This window comes from Ochotona princeps, chromosome 26 (assembly GCF_030435755.1).
Source record: "Ochotona princeps isolate mOchPri1 chromosome 26, mOchPri1.hap1, whole genome shotgun sequence".
NCBI lineage: Eukaryota > Metazoa > Chordata > Mammalia > Lagomorpha > Ochotonidae > Ochotona > Ochotona princeps.
In genome coordinates this window covers 13,980,036-14,002,170 of record NC_080857.1, presented here as the reverse complement: position 1 = coordinate 14,002,170, position 22,135 = coordinate 13,980,036, and the positions used below count along the sequence as shown (strand labels likewise).

Below are 22,135 nucleotides of genomic sequence, written 5' to 3'. Positions count from 1 at the left end.
CACCTGCTCCATACTGGTAACATAGTCTTCATGGTGAATACAAATTGCTAAAACCAGCAGCAGGCCATGGTGCACATGTGTCTAGTCTCCTTCTCATTCATGTCAGCATTAAAATATATAGAAAAATAAAAGATAAAGTAATAATATGAACTTTTAATCAGGCACCGGGGGGGTGGAAAAAAAACCAAATGACATAAATGCTACAGGTAAAAAAAGTCCTCTGAAATGAAACAAACCAGATAAAAGGAATAGACATAAAAATCTCTTATCTTTTATGTAAAAGAGAATAATAATTTCAAAATTTAACTCCATAATTTAGCAGTTAGCAATTGTGGAAATTAAATTGAAGCCAAGAAAGATAAGAGGTTTTGTTTCTTTGGTCTTTTTATCTCTTGTATAAGAGAAAATAATAGTTCCACATTTCAAATCATAATTTAACAATCGGTATCTCTGGGAAGCACACTGAAACTAAGAAATCACCAAGCAGAAGAAAGGGTGATACTGAAAATGACAATGTTTACAATGGCTGTCGGGAGAACACGGAACACACTCTCCGGTATAACTTAATTTTTCTAAGAATAAAAATGTAACAATTTGTTATCCAGGATAATTTTATTGGATACCAATGACACATCAGACTTTTCCAACCAATAATTTGAGTTCCACAAAAACTTTGTAACTGAATGTATTCTTTAAGATTGTTTATTGTTATTTAATTGAAAAACAAAGTTACAGACAGACACAGAGATAGACAAATCTTTTATCAGCTGGCTCCTCCCTAAATGATGCCCAGGAGTCTAGAACTACATCTGGGTCTCCCACGTGCATGCAGGGACCCATACACTTAGACCATCCTCAGCTGCTTTTCCAGGTACATTAGCAGGGAGCTAGATGGAGCCGGCAGGCATACGCTACGAGCAGCAGCTTAATCCAGAGTGCACAACACCAGTCCTCATTCTTTCCAGTAAGTTAGAAAAAATATTTAAAACACAATAAAAAGATGAATTTAATAAGCACACAGGTGTATCTACCAATGAGATTATCATTCCATTAGTATGTCTAATATTTTATAATAAAATACTTAGAACATTGTAAATACAGTTCTAATACCTTTCTACTCTACCTCTTCCCAAAACTATTGCTGCCCCATCTTCCCATGATTTCATGTCTAACTCTCTGGTTCATGTATTTGTGCTTTTGCAACAGGTACACACACCTCAAAACCCTTTTCATGGAGCACAGAGGATAATCAAGCGACAAGTACTATTAACTAAAGATACTTGGTACCTGAGTTTAAATCAGAAAATCTTAGAAGTATTACATAAATTATGTGCAACATTAAAATGATCTCCAAACACCACATCTCTCAGAGTGAAAAATGACCTCTAACACACCTCCACTAGCATTACACACTTTTAATAAAATCATCCTTTCGTGTGTGAGGCTCATAGTCTTCAGTCATTCATTTCTCTTATTTCTCGCAACAAAGGATGTTCAAACTCCTGCAGCCAATGCAGTTCTGCAGACACCCCAGACTCACAGTGACTTGACGGGTTCGTATTCATGCAGATAAGAACAATACAATACACACGTGGCAGGAAGGTCAGCAAATGCAGAGCCCGCTCAGAGAAGGTAAGAGTGAATGCACGTGAACAGGCTGACAAGCTGAAGAACGGTTTAAATGAAGGCTCTGTACTCAGTTTCCTTCTTCTTGGCACGTGTTTTCTGGCCACTACCTGCCCTCCTCACTATCCCCTCGACATCCGTTCAGATAGAAACCATGTGGCCAATGAGCTGAAGATGCGGGTTCATAAAGCCAGTAGCTTGCACTCATGATCAAGAATACCAGCTGGCAAAACTGCAGGACTCCTTGTCAGCTGAAGCTAAAGGAGAATTTTTTGTTGTGATTTATGCTCTGGCATTTTGCTGAAGGCCATATTAGAACACCAGAAATGTGGGAATATACTGAAACATTAAAGTACTAGGTAAGGACCATCCGGCAGCGTGTGGCACAGCCATTAAGCCTCCGCTTGCAACATCAGCACTCCATTTCGAAGCGGCTGTTCCCGCTCCAGCTCCGCTCCAGCTCCCGGCTGCTCTGCTCCCGCTCCCGCCCCAGCTCCCAGCTGCTCTGCTCCAGCCCCAGCTCCCAGCTGCTCTGCTCTGCTCCAGCTCCAGCCCCAGCTCCTGGCCACTCTGCTCCAGCTCCCAGCTGCTCTGCTCCAGCCCCAGCTCCTGGCTGCTCTGCTCCCGCTCCAGCTCCCGGCTGCTCTGCTCCCGCTCCAGCTCCTGGCCGCTCTGCTCCAGCCCCAGCTCCCAGCTGCTCTGCTCCAGCCCCAGCTCCCAGCTGCTCTGCTCCCGCTCCAGCTCCCAGCTGCTCTGCTCCAGCCCCAGCTCCCAGCTGCTCCAGCCCTGCTCCAGCTCCTGGCTGCTCTGCTCCCGCTCCAGCTCCTGGCTGCTCTGCTCCCGCTCCAGCTCCCAGCTGCTCTGCTCCCGCTCCAGCTCCCAGCTGCTCTGCTCCAGCCCCAGCTCCCAGCTGCTCTGCTCCCACTCCAGCTCCCGGCTAAGGTGCCTGAGAATGTAGCACAGGATGCTGCAGGTGGCCGGACCCCTGGCACCCATGAAAGAGACCAGGATGGAGTTCCTGCCTTACAAATTTGCCTGGACCAGTTCCAACTGTTGACCTTTAGCAGCCACGTGAGGAGTGACCCCACACAGGAAAGATCAAGCTCTCACTCATTCTCCCTCCCCCGCCAGCCCTCCCTCTCCCCCTCCTTCCCGCTGTTCCTCTCTCCAACCCTATCACTTAGTCTTTCAAAGAAATAAATCTTTAAAATGTAAAAATGTATTTATGTATGCTTACATGGCATATGCAACCAAACTGTACTATGAAAATAAATTCAAAACGGTTCATGAGGGATGACATCATCTATATCACAATTCAAACTCCAGGGGCCCAGCGCAGTAGCCTAGTGGACAAAATCCTTGATATGCACGTGCCGGAATCCCATATGGTCACCAGTTCGGGTCCCGGCCACCCTGCCTCCCATTCAGCTCCCTGCTTGTGGCCTGGTAAAGTAGTCAAGGACAACCCAAAAGCCTTGGGACCCTGAACCCACATGGGAGACCTGGAAGAGCTCCTGGCTCCTGGCTTTGAATCGGCTCAGTTACAGCCAGTTGGGGAGTAAACCAGAGGATGGAATCTTCCTCTCTGTCTCTCCTCCTCTCTACGTATCTGCCTTTCCAATAAAAATAAAGAAATCAAAGCCAAAGAAGAATGAAGTCCAATAGAAAAACAACTATGTACATTAATGGAAATGTTCCATCATTATTTTTATCAATTAAAAAGAAAAAAATTGAACTAAATGAGAAATCCGTTCTCTTCTTCGTAAAAAAAAATAGCTTGACACTTGATTAAAGAAATGAAAGAATATCTAAATGTGAATAATGACTACACTGCTGAAAAATAACTGAAAGAAACTTTAATTCAAGTTGAAGGTCAGAAAGTTCTTTCTCTCAACTAGAGAAAAAGCAGTCACCCCTCCCGTGCAGCTCACCGCTCCTCCCACTGCCCAGGCTGCTTCCTGGTAAGAGGGCACTTTCCCACACCCTAGGAAGGACAGGGACGGGGGGGATGACCTCGACTGAAAGTCCTCCGAATCTCAGAACAGCTCTGCGTCTGAAAAGCAGGAGGCACAATTCTTCGACTTGTTTATTTAGCTGCTCCCAACACACCAGTAGTTAAAGATATAAATATTGTTGCTTCTGCCTTAATGAACCCTATAAAGAAGACACACAGCCAATAGAGAAAGTAATGAACTCTGATCAATTCACTCCCACTGAGGACCTCCCCGCAGAAACAAATGCTCTTATGCAAACCTGAACAGTGGGACCAGAGAGAGCAAAGCTGCATTCAGAGCCTGTCGTAAGAGGATTGGCAATAAGCCTTACAAACTCAAGTCCATCTCTTTTGTTATTTGACCTAAAGAACCACCAGATTTTCTTCATTATAATCATGCACATTTGTATGGATGAGAGCCGTACTTTATTGATTCTCAAATCCCTTTTCCTCAGAGTCAGTTTAAAACAATTAGGATTTGCAAGCTGTTCCATAACAGATAAGCACCCAGCATCGGGATGATACTTCACAAAGCCTGACTAGTCACGTTTAGTATGCAGCTGCTTCTACGGCCTCCAAGCACCTCTGCAGTCCCTGTCCATGCAGGCTGTCCTCAAACACGTTCAAGGTGACGAGGCTGGTGCTTACAGCACACACAGTGGGTGTATTTTAAGCTTAATCAATAACCAAGGTCAAATTTTAGAATGCATTTCTAATTGTTCCAATAGCTGTAAAACATGAGAGCTTTGCCTTTACATTCAAGTGAAAAAGTTAACAGGCCAGCAAACGTTATCATGTAGAAACAATTCATTTTGACTGTCCTCTTCTTATCAATGCTCTTCTGTAACTTCATTTAAACCCTTCTGGTAAAACTGTGGAACATTAAAATCATTCAGTCCATCAATCAGTTCTGTTAGGCTGGTGAATAAAATGATCCACGTAATGAGAAAGAGATACTCAAACCCAAATCATTTATCACCTACTGAACTGTCACCAGGAAGAGATGAAATAAGTCGCCATCCTTGATGAGACACAAAGACCTGGAAGAGCATTATATATAGGAAACCAAGCATCAGACAAAATCCAGATGAAGCCAGGTCAAGATCTTTCAGATCAAGATGATTCTCTTGACAGATAGGAGAAGTTTGACAGATGGAAGAAACTAGGCTATTGGATTTTTAAAAAGAAACAAAGTCTCAAAAAAATAAAAACTTAACAGAAGTTGGGATCTTAGTGTTGGGAAGTGGAGTAGAGGGGGACATAGAATCAGTGTCCACCCAGTGTTGTACTTGGCCAAATTCCTGCAAAGCCAAGGCTAAGCAAGGGCTGGGACACACCAAAGCCTTCTGAATATTCATCAACTAAATAACCACAAGCATACTCTCAACAGCCAAACACTCCAAGACTCGACCATACACAGATCAATGCTAAGAGCTCTACAAATTTCAGAGAGATGTACGTATCTGATAAAGGCTTAATGCACCTTTTAGAGTCACTACTAGTTTTTTTCACAAGGATAAAACAAGGTTGAAAACATCAAGGAAAAAAGTCTGCAGTACATGGGAATCCAAGGATTCATCAGTAAAGAACAATTCAGTCACAAAAGGCACAAAGCATAGATTAACAGGCAATTAACAGACACAATTGGCCCCAGCAAACACATACTTCACCAGAGAACTGCCAATTCAAATCATAAAATAATATTCCTGTTTATCTGTTTTACACAGATGGAAAAAAGCTCCTACAACAGGGCTGCCAAACGCCTGCTTAGACATAAGGGCATGAACACGAAAACTGAAGCAGCTTTTCCAGGGTGCACCCTGACAATACAAGCAAAACTAATTAATATGCACACCTTTGATCTTAGGAATTCCACTTTTATGAATATTATCCTAGAAAAACAAAAGATATATAAGTATACCTTCTGTTTTCAAGTAGGTATAAGAATTTCATTGTAGGGCCCAGTGCAGTAGCCTAGTGGCTAAAGACCTTGCCTTGCACGTGCCAGGATCCCATACGGGTGTTGGTTCTAATCCTGGCAGCCCACTTCCCATCCAGCTCCCTGCTGTGGCCTGGGAAAGCAGTTGAGGACAACCCAAAGCCTTGGGACCCCCACACCCACGTGGGAGACCTGAAGGAAGTTCCTGCTTCCTGACTCGGATCAGCTCAGCTCTGGCCATTGCGGCCACTTGAGTGAATCAGTAGACGGAAGCTCTTCCTCTCTGTATAATATGCCTTTCCAATAAAAAATAAATTTTTAAAAAATAATTTCATTGTACAATTTTTTTTCATTTTACAATTATTTATACAAGTAAAAATTTACACCACTATTTTGGCACAGCAAGTTAAGCCACTACCTGGGGCACCAGCATCCCTTGCAGGAACTGGTTTGAATCTTGACTGCTCTGCTTTTAAACCAGTTTTCTACCAATGTGTTTGGGAAAGCACTGGAAGACAACCCAGATGCCTGTGCCTCTATATCGTCCTGGGAGACCCGGATGGAGTTCTAGGCTCCAGGCTTCAGAATGTCCCAGCCTAGCTGTTGAGGCCATTTGGGAGTGAAAAAGACCAAGACAACCTCAGGGCTGGTGTTGAGTGCCCACGTGCCTGGGCAAGCATCCAAGGATGGCCCAGCACCGGGGCCCTGCAGCCACACGGGAGAAGCTCCCGGCTTCCCACCAGCCCGCCTGCAGCCACTCTGCACATCTGGAGAATGAACCAGTAGATGGTGGATCTTTCTCTCTCTTTCTCTAACTCTACCTTTCACATAAATCGATCTTTTAAGATCAACTAAGAGAAAGGTATACCAATAAAGAGCACTTTAAACATACCTAATCACTGAAGTACTTACTCTACAGAGGGTAAAAGAAACAAAGCGTGCTGACAGGTTACAAGGAAGAGGAAACATTTCAGGATATGAACAATGCACCAAGAACCAGAGAAAGCTCATCAGAAATGTAGCATTATGAAAACATTTGCATTTATTGCAATAATTTCTTCTACCAAGATAAACTCATCTTTTAATTCCATTTTCCAACAACTTTCTGAAGTCCCATCATATACTAAAGTCATTTCCTAGCAGAAGGAACCCGGTGACATTATCACGGGGCTAACAGCGAGCCTACCATAGATTTTTTATATCAGTTACATATATGTTCATATAATATAAATTCTTAATTTATGTCACATATTGTACATATTTTTACATATTTTGTAAATGATTTCAAAACATGTTTAGGTCTTATTATTCCATTAGACCATCCAAGATCTAACACTTTCTGAGAATTTTGTATACCATAGATCCTGTGCACAGGGTATTTCAATATTCCAACCATCTTTCCTGTATGTGTAAGTACTTTATCAATATGCAACATGAAATTATTAAAAAAAATAGAGTTTTAAACGTGTTACAACTTGATTCTAACAGTTCATTTTCAACATGTTCATTTTTATAAAAGTCACAAACTGTAACTCGCTCTTACTCAATAATGACTCAACCATATTTTGGATTAAATAAAAAAAAAAAAACAAGCCAATTAGAAACAGCAATGAGGTCCTCCTGCAGTGGGTGAAACCAACCCCTTCAGGGGACAGGCTTGTGGTGTCAGCATCGCACGGCACCTGTCACAGGGCCTGTGTGTGGCGAGGCTCCTCTGCTTCCAGTCCAGCTAGGAAGAGAGCTGCTCAGGGAATTCTGAGGGCCCAGGCTTTGGCCGGGCCCAGCTATTTCAGCCTTGCTGTTGTAGATACTTAAGGAACGAACCAGCAAACAGGTTTCTCCCTCTTTCTCCTTTTTGTGTCCGTTTTTCAAATAAAGCGAAAATGACTATTTTAATTTTAAGATTAAATTTAAGATTAAAAATTTTTTTTAAAGATTTATTCATTTTATTACAGCCAGATATACACAGAGGAGGAGAGACAGAGAGGAAGATCTTCCGTCCGATGATTCACTCCCCAAGTGAGCCGCAACGGGCCGATGCGCGCCGATCTGATGCCGGGAACCTGGAACCTCTTCCGGGTCTCCCACACGGGTGCAGTGTCCCAATGCATTGGGCCGTCCTCAACTGCTTTCCCAGGCCACAAGCAGGGAGCTGGATGGGAAGTGGAGCTGTCGGGATTAGAACCGGCGCCCATATGGGATACCGGGGCTTTCAAGGTCAGGACTTTAGCCGCTAGGCCACGCCACCGAGCCCAAGATTAAAAATTTTAATTTTCAGAATTCCCAAGTAAATCAAGTAACGCGTCTCAGTCTCAACTGCCTCCTCTGTCCAAGGAAGCCACGCAGGACGCAAGAATGACACACAACACCTGTAACAGGTGTCTTGGAGTGATGACACAAAAGCCCAGCATGGTGGCACAGCGGCTGAAGGTGCCTCCTGCTGGCACCCCAGAGGATCGCCACTGGGAACCCCAGCTGCTCCACTACAATCCAGCTCCCTGCTAATATGCTGGGGAAAGTTGTGCAAGATGGCCCAGGTACTGGCTCCTGAGCCAGCTTCTGACGCCTGCCTTCGGCCAGCCCAGCGCTGGGGGCTGTGGCCACCTAGCGAGTGAACCAGCAGATGGAGGGAGAGGCTCACTCTTTGTCCCGCTGTGTCTCTCCCGTTTTTGTAACTGTGCCTTCTAAATAAATAAATATTGAAACAAAATAGTCTAATAGTAACCGGCACCTCATTATTGCTTCCTCTAAGGCACCTCAAGTAAGTGAATCTAGTTTGATGAACTTAATTTATTCACCTGAATTTTTTAATGAGGCACCACACATCACCATACCACTGTTATTTTACATTACATACTAGGAAGCTTCTGGACTCCAAGAAATCTATTTGTTGAATAGTCTTTTCCACCGTAAATACGAAACAAATAAATGGCAATACCAGAAACCTGGGGAGATGGCATACTTACCAAGCACACCCCCAAAACTCCGTGCTGCTCTCCTCTGAGCTCAGTGCTCTTTGCTGGCACATGCGTCTGCCTCCTATCATTTCTTCATGGGGTGCGGGACAACAGGCCTAGTCAAGCAGGTGAGCTCACGCGGCCCCTACACTTCCCCCAGAGCACCTGCAGACAAATCAAACCAAGGAACTAAGACACCCTGGCAACAGTCTATCATCTTGCTAATGCAAGAAAAACATCAGAGCACCTCCCTGATGCCCATATGATGGTACATCCCAGAACCCAGGAAACGAACACAGGACCACCCATCCCTGTGTCGCAATAGAAGGTTCACCTGCGTCCATGCCTGTCCGTTCAGTCTTTGGGTTTATCAAATCCTGCCTCGGTGTGACATGCAGCCCCAGCTCACTGTCTCTGACCCCATCTACCAGAGGAAACCCTGTCAGGTAATAAAATCCACCTGTGACCCTGAATTTGGTGACCCAGATGTATTTTTAAAGCCACTTTAACCCTCCCATGAACAAACACAAGCTGCTCGGTTTGTCCCATACTTAAGTCTTGCAAATCAATACATGAAACTAAAATGTCTTTGGTCATAGGGAAGAGCTCTGTGGCTTCTTTCAGAAAGCACTGTAAGGCGCCACACGGAGTCAGCCAGAGGACTGGGCAGTCTCCAGGTTAACAAGTAAAATCTGGGAACCCATGCCTAAACTGTTTCAAGGAAGAATCAAAAAGACATTCTGGAAAAGTTAACCAAAATAATGACTGCAGGATGGTTCAAAGGGGTCTCCTCACAAAGCATCAACCGCCAACACGTGATTAAGACCCTCGGGCAGGCCCCAATTTCGGAACGCCAATGGAAAGCTACCAATATGTGTCACGTGAGGGAGAAGCCCCTAGCCCCCGTGGCCATTTAGCTTGACAATTATCTGGCCACTGAAATTAAAATCGACATTTGCTGCAAACGTTTTTGATGCTATCATTCGTTTAAAAATGAAATGCACTCACTACATGCTAAGTTTTGATGAGGCCTTCTAAAAGAAATGATTAAAATTCTGTTAAGTGGTTTCTTTTCACTTTTTTTCTTACCGTGGTTTCCATAGCACTTAAAATGACCCGTGTGCCTGATATTACAGTTGCATAAGACAACACAGTCCTGCATGACACTAAGTCGTAGCCCTGTGCCAGACACTTGACCTAATAACTCCGAGCATTACTACAAAGGATAGAGTGTCCAGTTTCACCGGACGACCGCCTAAGACACACTCCGGCCATGAAGCCGCGAGAGGACGCAGCTGTGTGGCTCGTTAGGGAAATAATCTAAAAGATTGTTAACAGCCGAGGTTGGAGGCAACTCTAAGAAAAACAGGTCCCTAACACAGCGTGTCCCAGGCCAGCCAACTTTTCTATCACTACGCCGAAACGGAGCCATGGCCCTGCAAGGGCCAGCCCGCCACCCCGTTCTCTGCAAGAGCCGCAGTGTGAGGGAGCCCCGTCCAGCAGGCAGATGACAGCGGCGGGACTAGCGCCCCGCAAGGGAGCACACGCAGCCCAGGTCCAAGGGCAGACATGCCAGGACCTTGAAAGAGCGAGGCCTGGAGAGGCAGGTACACCTTCCCCACCCAGCTCGCCCATCCACGGTCCCAATCCATATCTCCAGGGTCCCCAGCCACGGACAAACAGAAAGTGGGACCCCCCCCCCACCAAAAGACCACGGTCAGACCGGGAAGTGAGGGTGGGTACCTGAGACAGAGGGCGACCCAGGTCCTTAGTGCTCGATCATCACCGAGGCTAAATCAGGCTCCCGTCGCTACCTGTGACCCAGAAGGTGCAACTGCCCAAACACTGCGACGCAACCGACCCTACCCTTCCCCAGACTCGCCGCTATGGCAACTTGAACTAGCCGCCCAGCCGCTGAGGGAGTGCGGGAACCCTGTTGCTGCCGCTTGGCCCTCTGGGAATTGTAGTCCAGCTCCTCCTAAACTGCAGCAAGATGTCAGGAGAGAGCGCCTAAGAGAAACTTCAAGTCCCAGGATACCATGCGGTGTGGCCTTCAGGCGACTTTCCCGGAAGAAGCTAGATTAGCTGACACTCCAGGGTCCTGGGCCGCGCCCTCTAACTCCGCTCAGCTGTGTTTGTTTTTTTAGAAGGGCAATTGCCCCTTGAAATTTTAGACAGAAAGTTAAGCAGAATGCTGCCTTCTCCCTAATTTGCATCTCGGGTACAGGGAAGGATAATTTCCAGGAGTGAAGTATATGAAGTATATGAAGTCCCGGAATATCATGTCCAACCTTTTTACTCACAAGTGGCCACAGTGGCTGGAGCTGGGTTGATCCAAAGCCAGGAATCAGGAGCTTCTTCTAGGTCTCCCACATGGATACAGAGCACGTGGGCTATCCTCCACGGATGAATTCATTGCTAAATTATTGATTTAGTTATTTATATCATGTTCATGTTTTATACCATGTTTATGTTTCTTCTACAATGAGGAAAATGTCATAACATATAGGAATTCTCAGCCCTATACTCTATGAAAATGATGTTTTGAGCGAGAGTGGGTTGATCAATGGAACTGAATGCAAATACTTTTTGTCCTTATTTAAATTGATTTATCATTCATCTCAAGTGTGGTTTGGGGGGGGCAGTTTAAAAGTTACACGGTGAAAGAAAATTGTCTTCTTGATTTATGTGTTAAATAGGCTATTAGAATATGATTGTCTTGAAGTCCTTTTCGGCTTACTGAATGGAAGCTTCAGGCACAGGAGACGCGACCTACTTCATGAGCTTCACTGAGATATTTTCACGACATTAAGATCACACATGCTTCAGATGCCATTTCTGTTTGCAGCAATGAGAGCCACAGAGACCAGCTTCACCTTTTCACACAAACAGAAACCACCTTCCCCCACCCAAAAAATAAAAGGTAAATCGACATGGGCACAGCACAGTAGCCTAGTGGCTAGGGTCCTCACCTCTGATGTGCCAGTATGAATCCCATGTGGATGCCGATTTGTGTCCTGGCTTCTCCACTTCCCTTCTGGATCCCTGCATGTGGCTTGGGAGGGCAGTGGAGGACAGCCCAAAACCTTGGAACCCTGCACCCATATGGTAGACCCAGAAGAAGCTCCTGGTTCCTGGCTTTGGATCAGCTCAGCTCTGGCTGTTGTGGCCACTTGGGGAGTAAACCAGCAGATAGAAGCTCTTTCCCTCCATCTCTTTCTCTGTAGATCTGACTTTCCAATAAAAATAAATCTTTTTTTAAAAAAGGATAAGTAGATGCTTTCTAAGAGAGCAGAAATCACACAGGAAGCACAAGAGATAGGAAGCTCTATGATGATGTCTTCCTCAAGACACTTCTCAGGCCACAGCGCCTGGAGAAGGAACACAGGGACCATGGCCCCTGGAGAAAGAACGTGGGTAGAACCTAGGTCTGAACTGAAGAGATGATGCGGGCGATTGGGGAAGAGATGTTTGCAGGATAAACTACATAGGAGAGAAGAGAATTAAGCAGAGTGGAAAAATCCCAGATAATTACAAGGAGTCTCTATTGAATATGCAGACAAATACTAATCATTACACAACTGTGAGAAACTGGGTAGAAGAAAGGAAGAAAAAAAAAACCCACTCTTCCTACAGACGAGGGAATAGTGACCATTGCCATGGTCATCCCAAAATACCTCCTCACTCATGGACTCCACTCAGGAAGGTCTCGAGTACTCAGCAATAGAAAATGTGAATAGCCCTCTCTCTATTTTTAGATGCTGAAATTGTAGACATTCCAAAGAAAGAAAACTCAAGATCCAGACAGCTCCTACCAAACAATTAAGAAAGAAAATGCCTCTTCTACATAAACTCTCGTTGAAATCTGAAGAGCAGGGAGCAACTCTTAGTGATGAAGGAATTACCCTGCAGCCAAAACGAAAGAAATTAACTACATTTACTGAAAAAGAAACTCAAAGATTGTTACTTCTTGTTATTATTTTTGCAAAACTTCTAAGCAGAATTTCAGTAAATCTATTTCAAAGTCATATATGTATGTACATTTCTAGAATATATACAACTGTATGTATTATATACATATATGTACATTATGATAAAATGGAGCTACTTGTCCATGAAATGCAATATAGGCTTCACCTTCAAAAAGAACTCGGGCCCGGCGGCGTGGCCTAGCGGCTAAAGTCCTCGCCTTGAAAGCCCCCGGGGATCCCATATGGGCGCCGGTTCTAATCCCGGCAGCTCCACTTCCCATCCAGCTCCCTGCTTGTGGCCTGGGAAAGCAGTTGAGGACGGCCCAATGCATTGGGACACTGCACCCGCGTGGGAGACCCAGAAGAGGTTCCTGGTTCCCGGCATCGGATCGGCGCGCACCGGCCCGTTGCGGCTCACTTGGGGAGTGAATCATCGGACGGAAGATCTTCCTCTCTGTTTCTCCTCTGTGTATATCTGGCTGTAATAAAATGAATAAATCTTAAAAAAAAAAAAAAGAAAAAGAAAAAAAGAACTCACCAACTATAATGGCTATCATGGAACCACTACCACAGTCATGATTTAAATCAGTGTCACCTTCCAGAAAGTTCCCTAATGTTTGCTTGCAATTAGCCTCTCCCCTGAACCCAGGCCTCTACAACCACTTATTTGTTTCCTATTCTCATAGTTCTGCCTTTCTTAGAATGTCATATAAACAAGATCATCTTTAGGACTGTGTAAAAATCCATAATTTTTGGAGTTTGATTTCTTTCATTTAACATCATTCAATCGTGATGTGAGCATGCTGTTTGCCCCAACGGTTAAGTCACTATGACTGAGCAACGGTATTCCATTGTGTGGCTGTTTCAGCGTTTGTGTATTACCTAGTTGAGAAACACTTGTACTATTTCTAGTTTGGGATTACATGAACAAAGCCTGTATAATCACAGTTTTAAATAGAGGGTCGACGAATTTTTACAAATGTGTACAGCCACTTGATTACCAACCTGCTAAGATACAGAAAACTCGTGTGTGTTGCTGCTTTATTCCGATTTTCATCATCATAGTTTCTGCCCACTTTTGGCAATGCATATACAAGCATTCACACAATGAAGTAAGGAGTCGATATTCCTTTAACCTCAAGGGAAATTATCAAGCAATTGGAAACTTTTAAGAAGCACACTGGCACGATCAGATTTACTCCTGTAATTATCTTTATTTTAAATAATGTTTAAAAAATGATTCACTGCTGAAATGCCCAAACATGGCCAAGCCAGGAGTCAACTCAGTTCAGGTCTCCCCAGCGTGTGCCAGGCACACAAGCACTTGACCTGTGTCTGCTGACTCCCAGGGTTTGTACGCTACCAGGAAGCGCAAATAGGAGCAGCAGATAATAGCAGTGTGCTATCTTCCCACTACGCAGATGACAGTGCCGCTGAAAAAGTTAAGTGTGGGAGGAATTTCTGGACAGGCAGCATGCATTAGAAGCACCAGGACCTGCCCCTGCAGTCCCGACGCTGCCCAGCAGATGACTCCAGAGCCCAGCTCCTGATCCGCTGGCGGAGCCCACCAGCTGCTGCGGGAGACCGGCCGTTCCCGGCCGGAGTGGCAGCAGGCACACAGTGGTCCAGGTGGCCGCTAAGTGGGAGGATCCGCAACAGCGTCGCACGTGGGCTTTGGCTTCCACCTGGGTTAGCCAGAGCTGCGTGGTCGCCTCGGACTCCGCCGAAGTTGTGCGGGACACTCACTGGTGCGCCTTCTGGCATTGCTCCACAATAAAGTGCGTGCGGGTGCCTTCCGGGCGGGCAGCGCGTTTCAGAGGCAACCATGGTGGTCCTTTGCATGTAGAGACAAGAAAAGGAGCGGGGGAGGGGTGTCTCTACTGTATTTCGTTGAGTGCTAAGGAGAGGAACGCCAGGTTTTGGGGTAGAACGGAGGGTACCGCCGGGAGCAGCTTTGGGTGTCAGGGAACAGACGGGGCCATGGCAAGCGAAGCCAAGCGAGGAGGTTTGTTCGGGTTGCCCAGGGCAGCGGAGCACTTACGAGCCTCTTCTGCCCCTCTCCAGCTTCCTCTTCAGCGGTGAGGTCACAGCACCTTGGAAACCTCCCTCCTCCCGAGTTCTCCCACTGCCGGAGGCGGAGAGGCAACCCTAAGAATGAAACGCCAGCGGAGGGTGAAGAACTAGCTCCGGGGACCCTTGGAAAATGAGGTCGAAGCCCCTGCTACAGTTACTGCTGCTGCTCGTCCTGCCTAGGAGCCTGGGGGCGAAGGGGTGTTCCTCTCCGCCATGCGAGTGCCACCAGGAGGATGACTTCAGGGTCACCTGCAAAGATATCTACCGCATCCCCAGGCTGCCGTCCAGCACGCAAACCCTGTAAGTACCCGGGGAAGGAGTTGGGGGGCATCTAGGAGCATCCAAGAGCATTTGGAGACTTGGGTGGGCGCGCACGCCTGGGGAGATGCGTTACCAGTGCCCTCGCTCTTTTGAACAGAGGAGAAAAAAATGGGGTACACGGTGACGGGGAAAGATGGTCTTTCTGCAGAGCTCCTGTCCTGCACCTTGCCGGAGACTTAATTTCACTTCAGAAACGAATAAAATTAATAGCAACTCAAGAACTAAACTTTTTGCTCTTAGGTAATTAAACTGTGTTCCAAAAAATTTTTTTTTCTCCTTTAAATCTTTCTAGATAATAAATTCTCTTGGCAGGTCTGCTGATGCATCCAGTAGCTGACAATAACATAATCATGGATCCTTTTTAAAATGTACTCTTTGTATAATGGACATAGTGGCTTAGTTGTAAGGGGGCCACCAAAAGAGCGCCGAAACTCTCCTTTGTGATAAACACGGTCTGGGTATAAAGAAATGAAATTTCATAAAGTATATATTTTTATCTGCATAATGAAGTTTTGCAAACTGGAAACTTGGTGTTTGATCAATCTCTCACACACACACACACACACACACATTTTAGCATTATCTGTTATATTTCTTTACCAACTTGTCAGTGGATCATTGGAAGAATAATTATAGAGAAGACTATGAGAAGTAAAAAGGTTAAAAATAGAACAGAAGGAAAGAAAATGAAACACCCAAGACTGGTTACCCTCCCAGGTACGGGCGTGCAGGCTGTTAAAGACAGTGTGCATGAAGAAAGCAGTTGTAGGGCAAGGGCTCCTGGACAACTTAGCTGGCACAGCGCGCAGCAGCAGGTGGAGCCCAGCTCAGCACAGGCACAAGTTGTGCTTGCAAGGACTTTCTAGTTTCCCCGGGGTTAATACTGAACCTCATTCCATGCGGCCACCCCAGGATCCAGCTGTTCCTTACCATCTTGAGGTAATGTCTCCTTCACTCCCTCTTTTGCCCAGCTCTCTTCAAGATGCTGCCACTGCTCCAGCAGAACAGAACATTTGACGTTCCCCCCAAGTTTCTGCTCTCATAACTGCCCTTGTCTTCCTGCCCACAATCTGGGCTTTTGCCAAAAACTTTCCCCCCTGTCTTTTGGCTGTTTCCTATCCTAAGATCCTGGGCAACAGTCACTTCAGGAAGCCTCGCCGAGGATGCCTAGCCTGGGAGAACTACCCTGCTGGCTATTCTTCCAACCTTGGCCCTCGCCCTCACGCACTATGTGCTTTTGTGTAATTTGGTACCAGTTGGCACGTGTGTGCCTCTTTCACGTGAACCCCTCAATCCTTCAAACCCAACACAGAGGCTGAAACAACTCACAGAGGGCTTCAGTGAATGGATGACCAGGTGACTAGGTTAGTTCAGACGGGTCCACTGTGTGGGCACAAAGAAGCCCCCGAACACTCCTTCTTCAAACACTTGACAGTGACCGCTCTTTAAGAGACATTGAAAAGAGACCTGGTTTTCATGGTAGGCACTCAGGATCACCCTGTTTAAAAATTCCACCACATTCTGAGAAGGGGTAAGGTCGGAGAACTGAGATCATTTGGAAGGTTTCAAGTTTCCTTCTTGGGCAAAGAGAAAGTTTGCCTTGGTACTTTCTGATGATGAATCAGAGTGGCTGCATGCAGACTACAGCAAGGTGGATTGATTTGATCTAGAAAATTCTGGGGAGACAGGGTACTATGTTCTGAAGAATAAAGCTATTCGGAGGTGCAGAAGAGAAAATTGATGAAAAGTCTGAGAAAATGATATGGCATCATTTTTGCAATAATGGCTACAAAGTGTTCAGGTCACAGGAGGCAGGCAGGAGAAGGCTTTTGTCAAACACTCAGGGATAAGATGAAATGTGTAAAGCTAATAATTCTATTGTATTGATCTGTGCAGGCACTATTATCAGCTTGTGTGAACTGAATTATTGAATTCCCACAAAATGCAGCGATGCAGTTGATTTTGTTATCATTTCACAAATGAGGACATTCACATACACACACACACACACACGAAGCTACTTGTTCAATGTCACACAATTTGTATATGAAAAAGCCACCACTTGCAGTACCACAGTCACTAGCAGAACTTGCACCTGTCAACCACCATTCCCAGATAACAGTGGGTCATGGTTTGCCAGCTTTGCCCTGGTATGATGATGAATCTTTAGAGAAAGAATGCATAGGCTTTCTATAGCCTCAGTGGCTATTTGATGAATCTTGGAAAGAACTTAGAAAACAGGAGACTAGACAGGAAAGGAAAGATGGAGAGGTCAAAGACAGGGTGGAAGGAGCAGAGGACAGGAAGGAGAAGGAAGAATGAATTGTTGTAACAGAAGGCATTCATTCTTGGTTGAGATGAACCAGACCTTTGTACCCCAAAAAAGGTATTTTGAGGGGTATCCCTTTTATGAGTCTACCTAAAGAATGCAAAATCCATTGCTGAGGCATGTGTCGTCGTATTGCTTATGCTGTATGTCCTTTTAAAGTTTCCAAGAGCCATGATTGGCTTATAGTGTAAAGCCTTGGACCTTGTAGAGTTGTTTGTTTTATTTCTGCCACTTTCGTGAAGATGCAGCCTAGTTGTCATGGAGCTGAAAACACTTCTTCCTAAGTCATGACTTCCTTTAACAGTGCTGAATAGTAAACAGATGGTCCCCTCCTACTGCGCCACTTACACACCTGTGCCGTGCTCCCAGAAATGACTGGAAGCCACCTAACACAATGGCTCTCACTGCTTTTGAATATTTTCTTCGTTTGTTTCCTCTGGGGGTGGGGAGGATATTCTCACATTAAAATAGTTTGCTTTAACTAAGTAGAAGGTGACTACCGGTTTCCCTCTCCCCCTCTTCCCACATGGGTTTGCATGAAGCAAATGATTTTCCCACCAGACACTTGCATATCTTCAGGAATGTGTGTGAAGGATGTCTGATAGCTATTGTTTCACATTCTGCTCTCACCCCTTGGCATCATGCATCTGTGTGTGTGTCTGAATGAAGGATGATCCCAGCATGTCCTCAACTGTATAGAAGCATCTTCAGAACTTTTGCCTTGTGTCCCGTCTGTGCTATTATCTACACAGGATTTATAAATGGACTCCTTTAGTAAAAAAAAAAAAAAAAAAAAAAGGTTGTTATTTAGAAAAGCTTATTTTCTGATTATACAAAGAAAATTAGCATGACTTGCTATAAATAGGAGGGGGTGACCAGAAAACTAAGCACAACAAAAACAAACACATCATTAAATTCTAGTAAGACTGTTTCCTGTGAATGCTCTGAGTCTGAGCTTGTCTTCTCTTTGTTAAAAATAGAAATATCTGTTGAAAGGTATTAAAGAGACAGCAGTCTAACACTGTATCTTTGATAGTTTCAGAGAGATTGAAAGACAATGCAAAAAACCAATAACTTTTTAGCCCTTGGGCACCCTACCTTAAACAATCTCACTTGTGTCTCCAAGTCATCCCTGGCTTCCATATTTGACACTCATTAAATCAAAAGCAGTGCTCGTGCCTGGACAATCATTGTTTCCCAATCTGAACAGAAGGCTCTGCTTCAGGACCCCCATGTCTTCCAAACAGAATCCAGTGCTTTTCCAGGCTCTCTTTAAGTTTCTTCCTCTCTCCCTCTTTTCCTCTTTCCTCTCCATCTCTCTCCATATACGTGTGTATATTTCTTTTTATATAAAGTCACATGCCACAGAATGCTGTACCATATAGCTCAAGTTTGTAGTAGGCTACATCATCTACATGTATGTAAGTATACTTACATTAAGTTCACACAATGACAAAAATCGACTGATGTATTTCTTAGAGCACATCACTGCCATTAACGTATGCATGACTGCATATAAACTATACATATACTTTAAAAATATCTTATCCATATATTTAAATCAACCAAGGTTTTGATGGTAACAGAAAACTGTCTAGCTTTTTAAAAAGAATATTTTATAAGAATAACATGTAATTCACAGAATCCCTGTTGAACCAGGCTTTGAAAATAGACCAGGGAGTTGTAGCTGCAGCCCATCATCTGGTCAGGGCAATTCCACTGACAATATCCAACCATAGTCACTGGACATATGCAGTCCTTAGCTGCAAGACTGTGTGGGTGATGTCATTTCTCCACTTGCCTTTCCTCTTTGAATCACCAGTCAGAAGGTTGTGTCTAGTTTGGGAGCATATGAATGGTTGCTCTAAGTTCTCTGCTCTATGTGCCCCAGCTACTGGAGGTAGGGAGAAAGGGACATGTTGTAGTGGAAGGCACACAAGATGGGGAATTGGCCTGCAAAAGGGGTCCTAATCTCTGAACATTGCTCATCACTCTCTTTGTGCAGATGTCTGTGTAAGCACAAGCTACATCCCAGACACTGTGCTGATGCTAGATTTCATGAAGGGCATCACTCCACCTGTCCCTGTTCTCGGAGGTCTGACAGTGCAGTGGAAAGAATATTAATCGAATAGTTGCACAAACAATTATAATTGCGTAAATGAATGTAGAGTGTTTTTGATAGGCACAAGGGTTTTACTCAAGCTAGCGCTCAGGGAGGGCTTTTCATTACATCCTAGAGACCTGCAGTAAGTGAATATAAGGAATTGCAGGAGGTGGAAGAAGGAAAATGGGAAATGATATTTCAAGAACTTTGGAGAACTCTCAGATGAAAACTGAAGCAGTTGGTTTATTCACTTGGGATTAAGATAATAATAGGCAAAAAAAAAAAAGTCTTCATAGACCTTCCTAGAGTATTGCTCTGAATCTTTAAGGCAGTATGATTTGGGGCATTAGTCCAAAGAAGTGACTTGAATGCCCAGGGTCACAGGCACTTGAAGAGCCCACTGAGCCATTGGGGAGGCAGTGTTGCTCTTGAGAGCCGAGCCTCAATAACCAGAGCCACTCCACCCAGGCCAAGCCCATTCAGTTGAGACGTCAGTGGCTGGGGACACAATGTCGAGTTGTTTTCGTCTCTGTGCACAAGCCCTGGCTATCCTGGGGCCTGAGTCGATTTCCTTTATTTGTCAATGTCCAATACAAAAGTATTTACTAAGTCACTTGAGGTTGACAGATCACTGCAACAAATCCGATCCTCAAAAATTGCAGTCTACAATATGACTTTGGTTAAAAATTCTTACCTGCAAATTTAGAAACGGAAATTTTAATTAAATGTAGTTGTTAGAAAAATACTTTTATTACACAGACTAGTAAGAATGGATTTCCTAAGAGAAATTATTCAGTGAAATAATACCAGGTGAATTGTGAAGTTTCCCTAGTTGTTTGCAGAAAATCTGATGTGTTTATTTGCTTGTTGAGGCGTGGCCCGTCTGATCTGTTCGGCTTTGGTGATGAACTTCTTCGTATCTCTTTTCTTTTCCTGAGCCTGATTACATTTGGACTGTCTCACTTCCCACATCTGCCGCCAGTGTCTCTGTGAGCCCCCGAAAGGCCCTCCAAGCTTCCAGAAGTTTCTTCATTTCTGTGTATACTTGAGCGTCCTCAGGAGTTTTAAATCTGTCACAGTGTTCTGCATTTCCTTCTGGCGGATCAGCACAAACAGCTTGTGAGACCAGGGCCCAAGTATGCTGGACGGGTTTCCTGCCAGCCAGGAGCTCTATGCCAGCAACCTGCAGGGTCACCCACTCACAAGCTGTGGTCCTGCCACAGCTGACATCTATTCACTGTCGGCACCCTCATCTTTCACCTGATTAGCTAGCTATTCCATTGTCTCTATGTTGGCCCTGATTTTACTTGGGAGATATTTTCATATTTACTGATACTTACAGTGTGTGTGTGTGTGTGTGTGTGTGATTAAAGTAGTAATATTGGCTCTGTTCTTTCCCACTAACTTGCATACTTTCTTTTTTGAGAGGGAGCGCCCTTGTCCACTGGTAGGAGGCAGAGAGGGCCCCGCTGAGTTTAGGAGTCCAGAATTGTATAATCCAGGTCTCCCATGACGGTGACGGGGGCAGACGAGCCAGGACTCAAGCAGGTGTGCTTACAGGAGGTGTAAGTGTCTCAGATGGTGTTTCAACCCCTGCACCAAGTGCCTGTCCCTTAGCTCTGTTTTCTTTACCAACTATGATAAGGTAGTAAGCAGAGAAAGCTAATCCACATTGCTAAAACTGTGGTTTTTTAAAAAATAAATTTGTTAAATCTACATTATTAAATAAAGGATAAATGTGTCAATTGACCGAAAAGGGTATTTTCTGTCTAGATACGGAAAACTATTAACATTAATTGAGCTTCAGATTATTTCCTGATTGTAAAAGTCTATTTACTGCCCACTGCATGAAGACATATTAACTAGGACTCCAAGGAGGCCAAAGTTTTCCTGTTAGAAATGTATGATTATTTCAACATTTGTCCATGAGCACATTTCTGAGTTAATAATTCCTTAGGTTCTCAGAGGTGTCCTGGAATCTCCCCAAAGTGAAGCGATTCAACCTTAGAAAATGCCATTTTCCTGTAGCTGTAAGTACACATCAGTTCTCACTGTGACTGAGTACTTTTGTTTTCTTACAAAGAACACTAAAACATGTATTTAACACATAGCTAAAATGGCCTGGCCTTTGAATATGATTGCTCTTCTCAATCTATAATGATGATGATTGCTATCTTTACATATTATTACACTTAGCATGTCCCTCAAAGAGGCTCTTCATACAAAGGTTCACTGAATATGGCCCTTCTTGAAGTCAATAGCTTTTTAAAAAAAAAAAAGATTTAGTTTTAAATTTTTTTGGAAAATCAGATTTACAGAGGAGATACAGAGAGACATCTGTATCCACTGGTTCACTCCTCAAGTGGCTGCAACAGTCAGAGCTGAGCTGATCTGAAACCAAGAGCATCTTCTAGGTCTCCCATGCGGGAACAGGGACCCAAGGCTCCGTCCTCTACTGCTTTCCCAGGCCACAGGCAGGGAGCTGGATGGGAAGTGGAGCAGCTAGGATACAAACCGGCATCCATATGGGATCCCAATGCATGCACGGTGAAGACTTTAGCCACTAGGCTAACATGCCCAGCCCAAAGTCAGCATCTCAAAAAAATGTTTACAAGGTTCTGCAGCGTCTTAGTTGACATTAATTCATCACACTGTTTTCATTTTTACTGAAGCTGATTGATATACTTAGTATCTGTCTTTCATTACTGTGAATAGAAAGACCCAGGGAAAGTGTGAACAAATAATCCCATTTGTGCAAAATTACAATTTGGATTTTAAAGTGTTCTATTTACTATTTACTTTATTCCATTTTGGCATTATTA

General features: G+C 44.5%; 2 protein-coding genes across 4 annotated transcripts in view; one reads left to right on the top strand and one right to left on the bottom strand.

The window, feature by feature from the left end:
• Window positions 1-10,443, bottom strand: part of CEP128 (centrosomal protein 128) — a 275,915-nt gene extending 265,472 nt beyond the window's left edge. For 2 of the 3 annotated variants that reach the window (XR_009244256.1, XM_058655263.1), the window contains exons 1-2: window positions 10,259-10,443; window positions 8,525-8,680 (exon numbers count right to left, since the gene is read on the bottom strand). The gene's annotated coding sequence lies outside the window, so the exon portion shown is untranslated. The remainder of the gene's footprint in view (window positions 1-8,524; window positions 8,681-10,258) is intronic. The other variant, XR_009244257.1, reaches the window with a different exon arrangement.
• A 4,243-nt stretch (window positions 10,444-14,686) lies between these two features.
• TSHR (thyroid stimulating hormone receptor) overlaps window positions 14,687-22,135 on the top strand; it is a 72,024-nt gene continuing 64,575 nt past the window's right edge. The window contains exon 1 of the mRNA XM_004584355.4: window positions 14,687-14,859. Within this exon, the coding sequence (XP_004584412.2) occupies window positions 14,690-14,859 (170 nt within the window). The 5' untranslated portion in view covers window positions 14,687-14,689. The remainder of the gene's footprint in view (window positions 14,860-22,135) is intronic.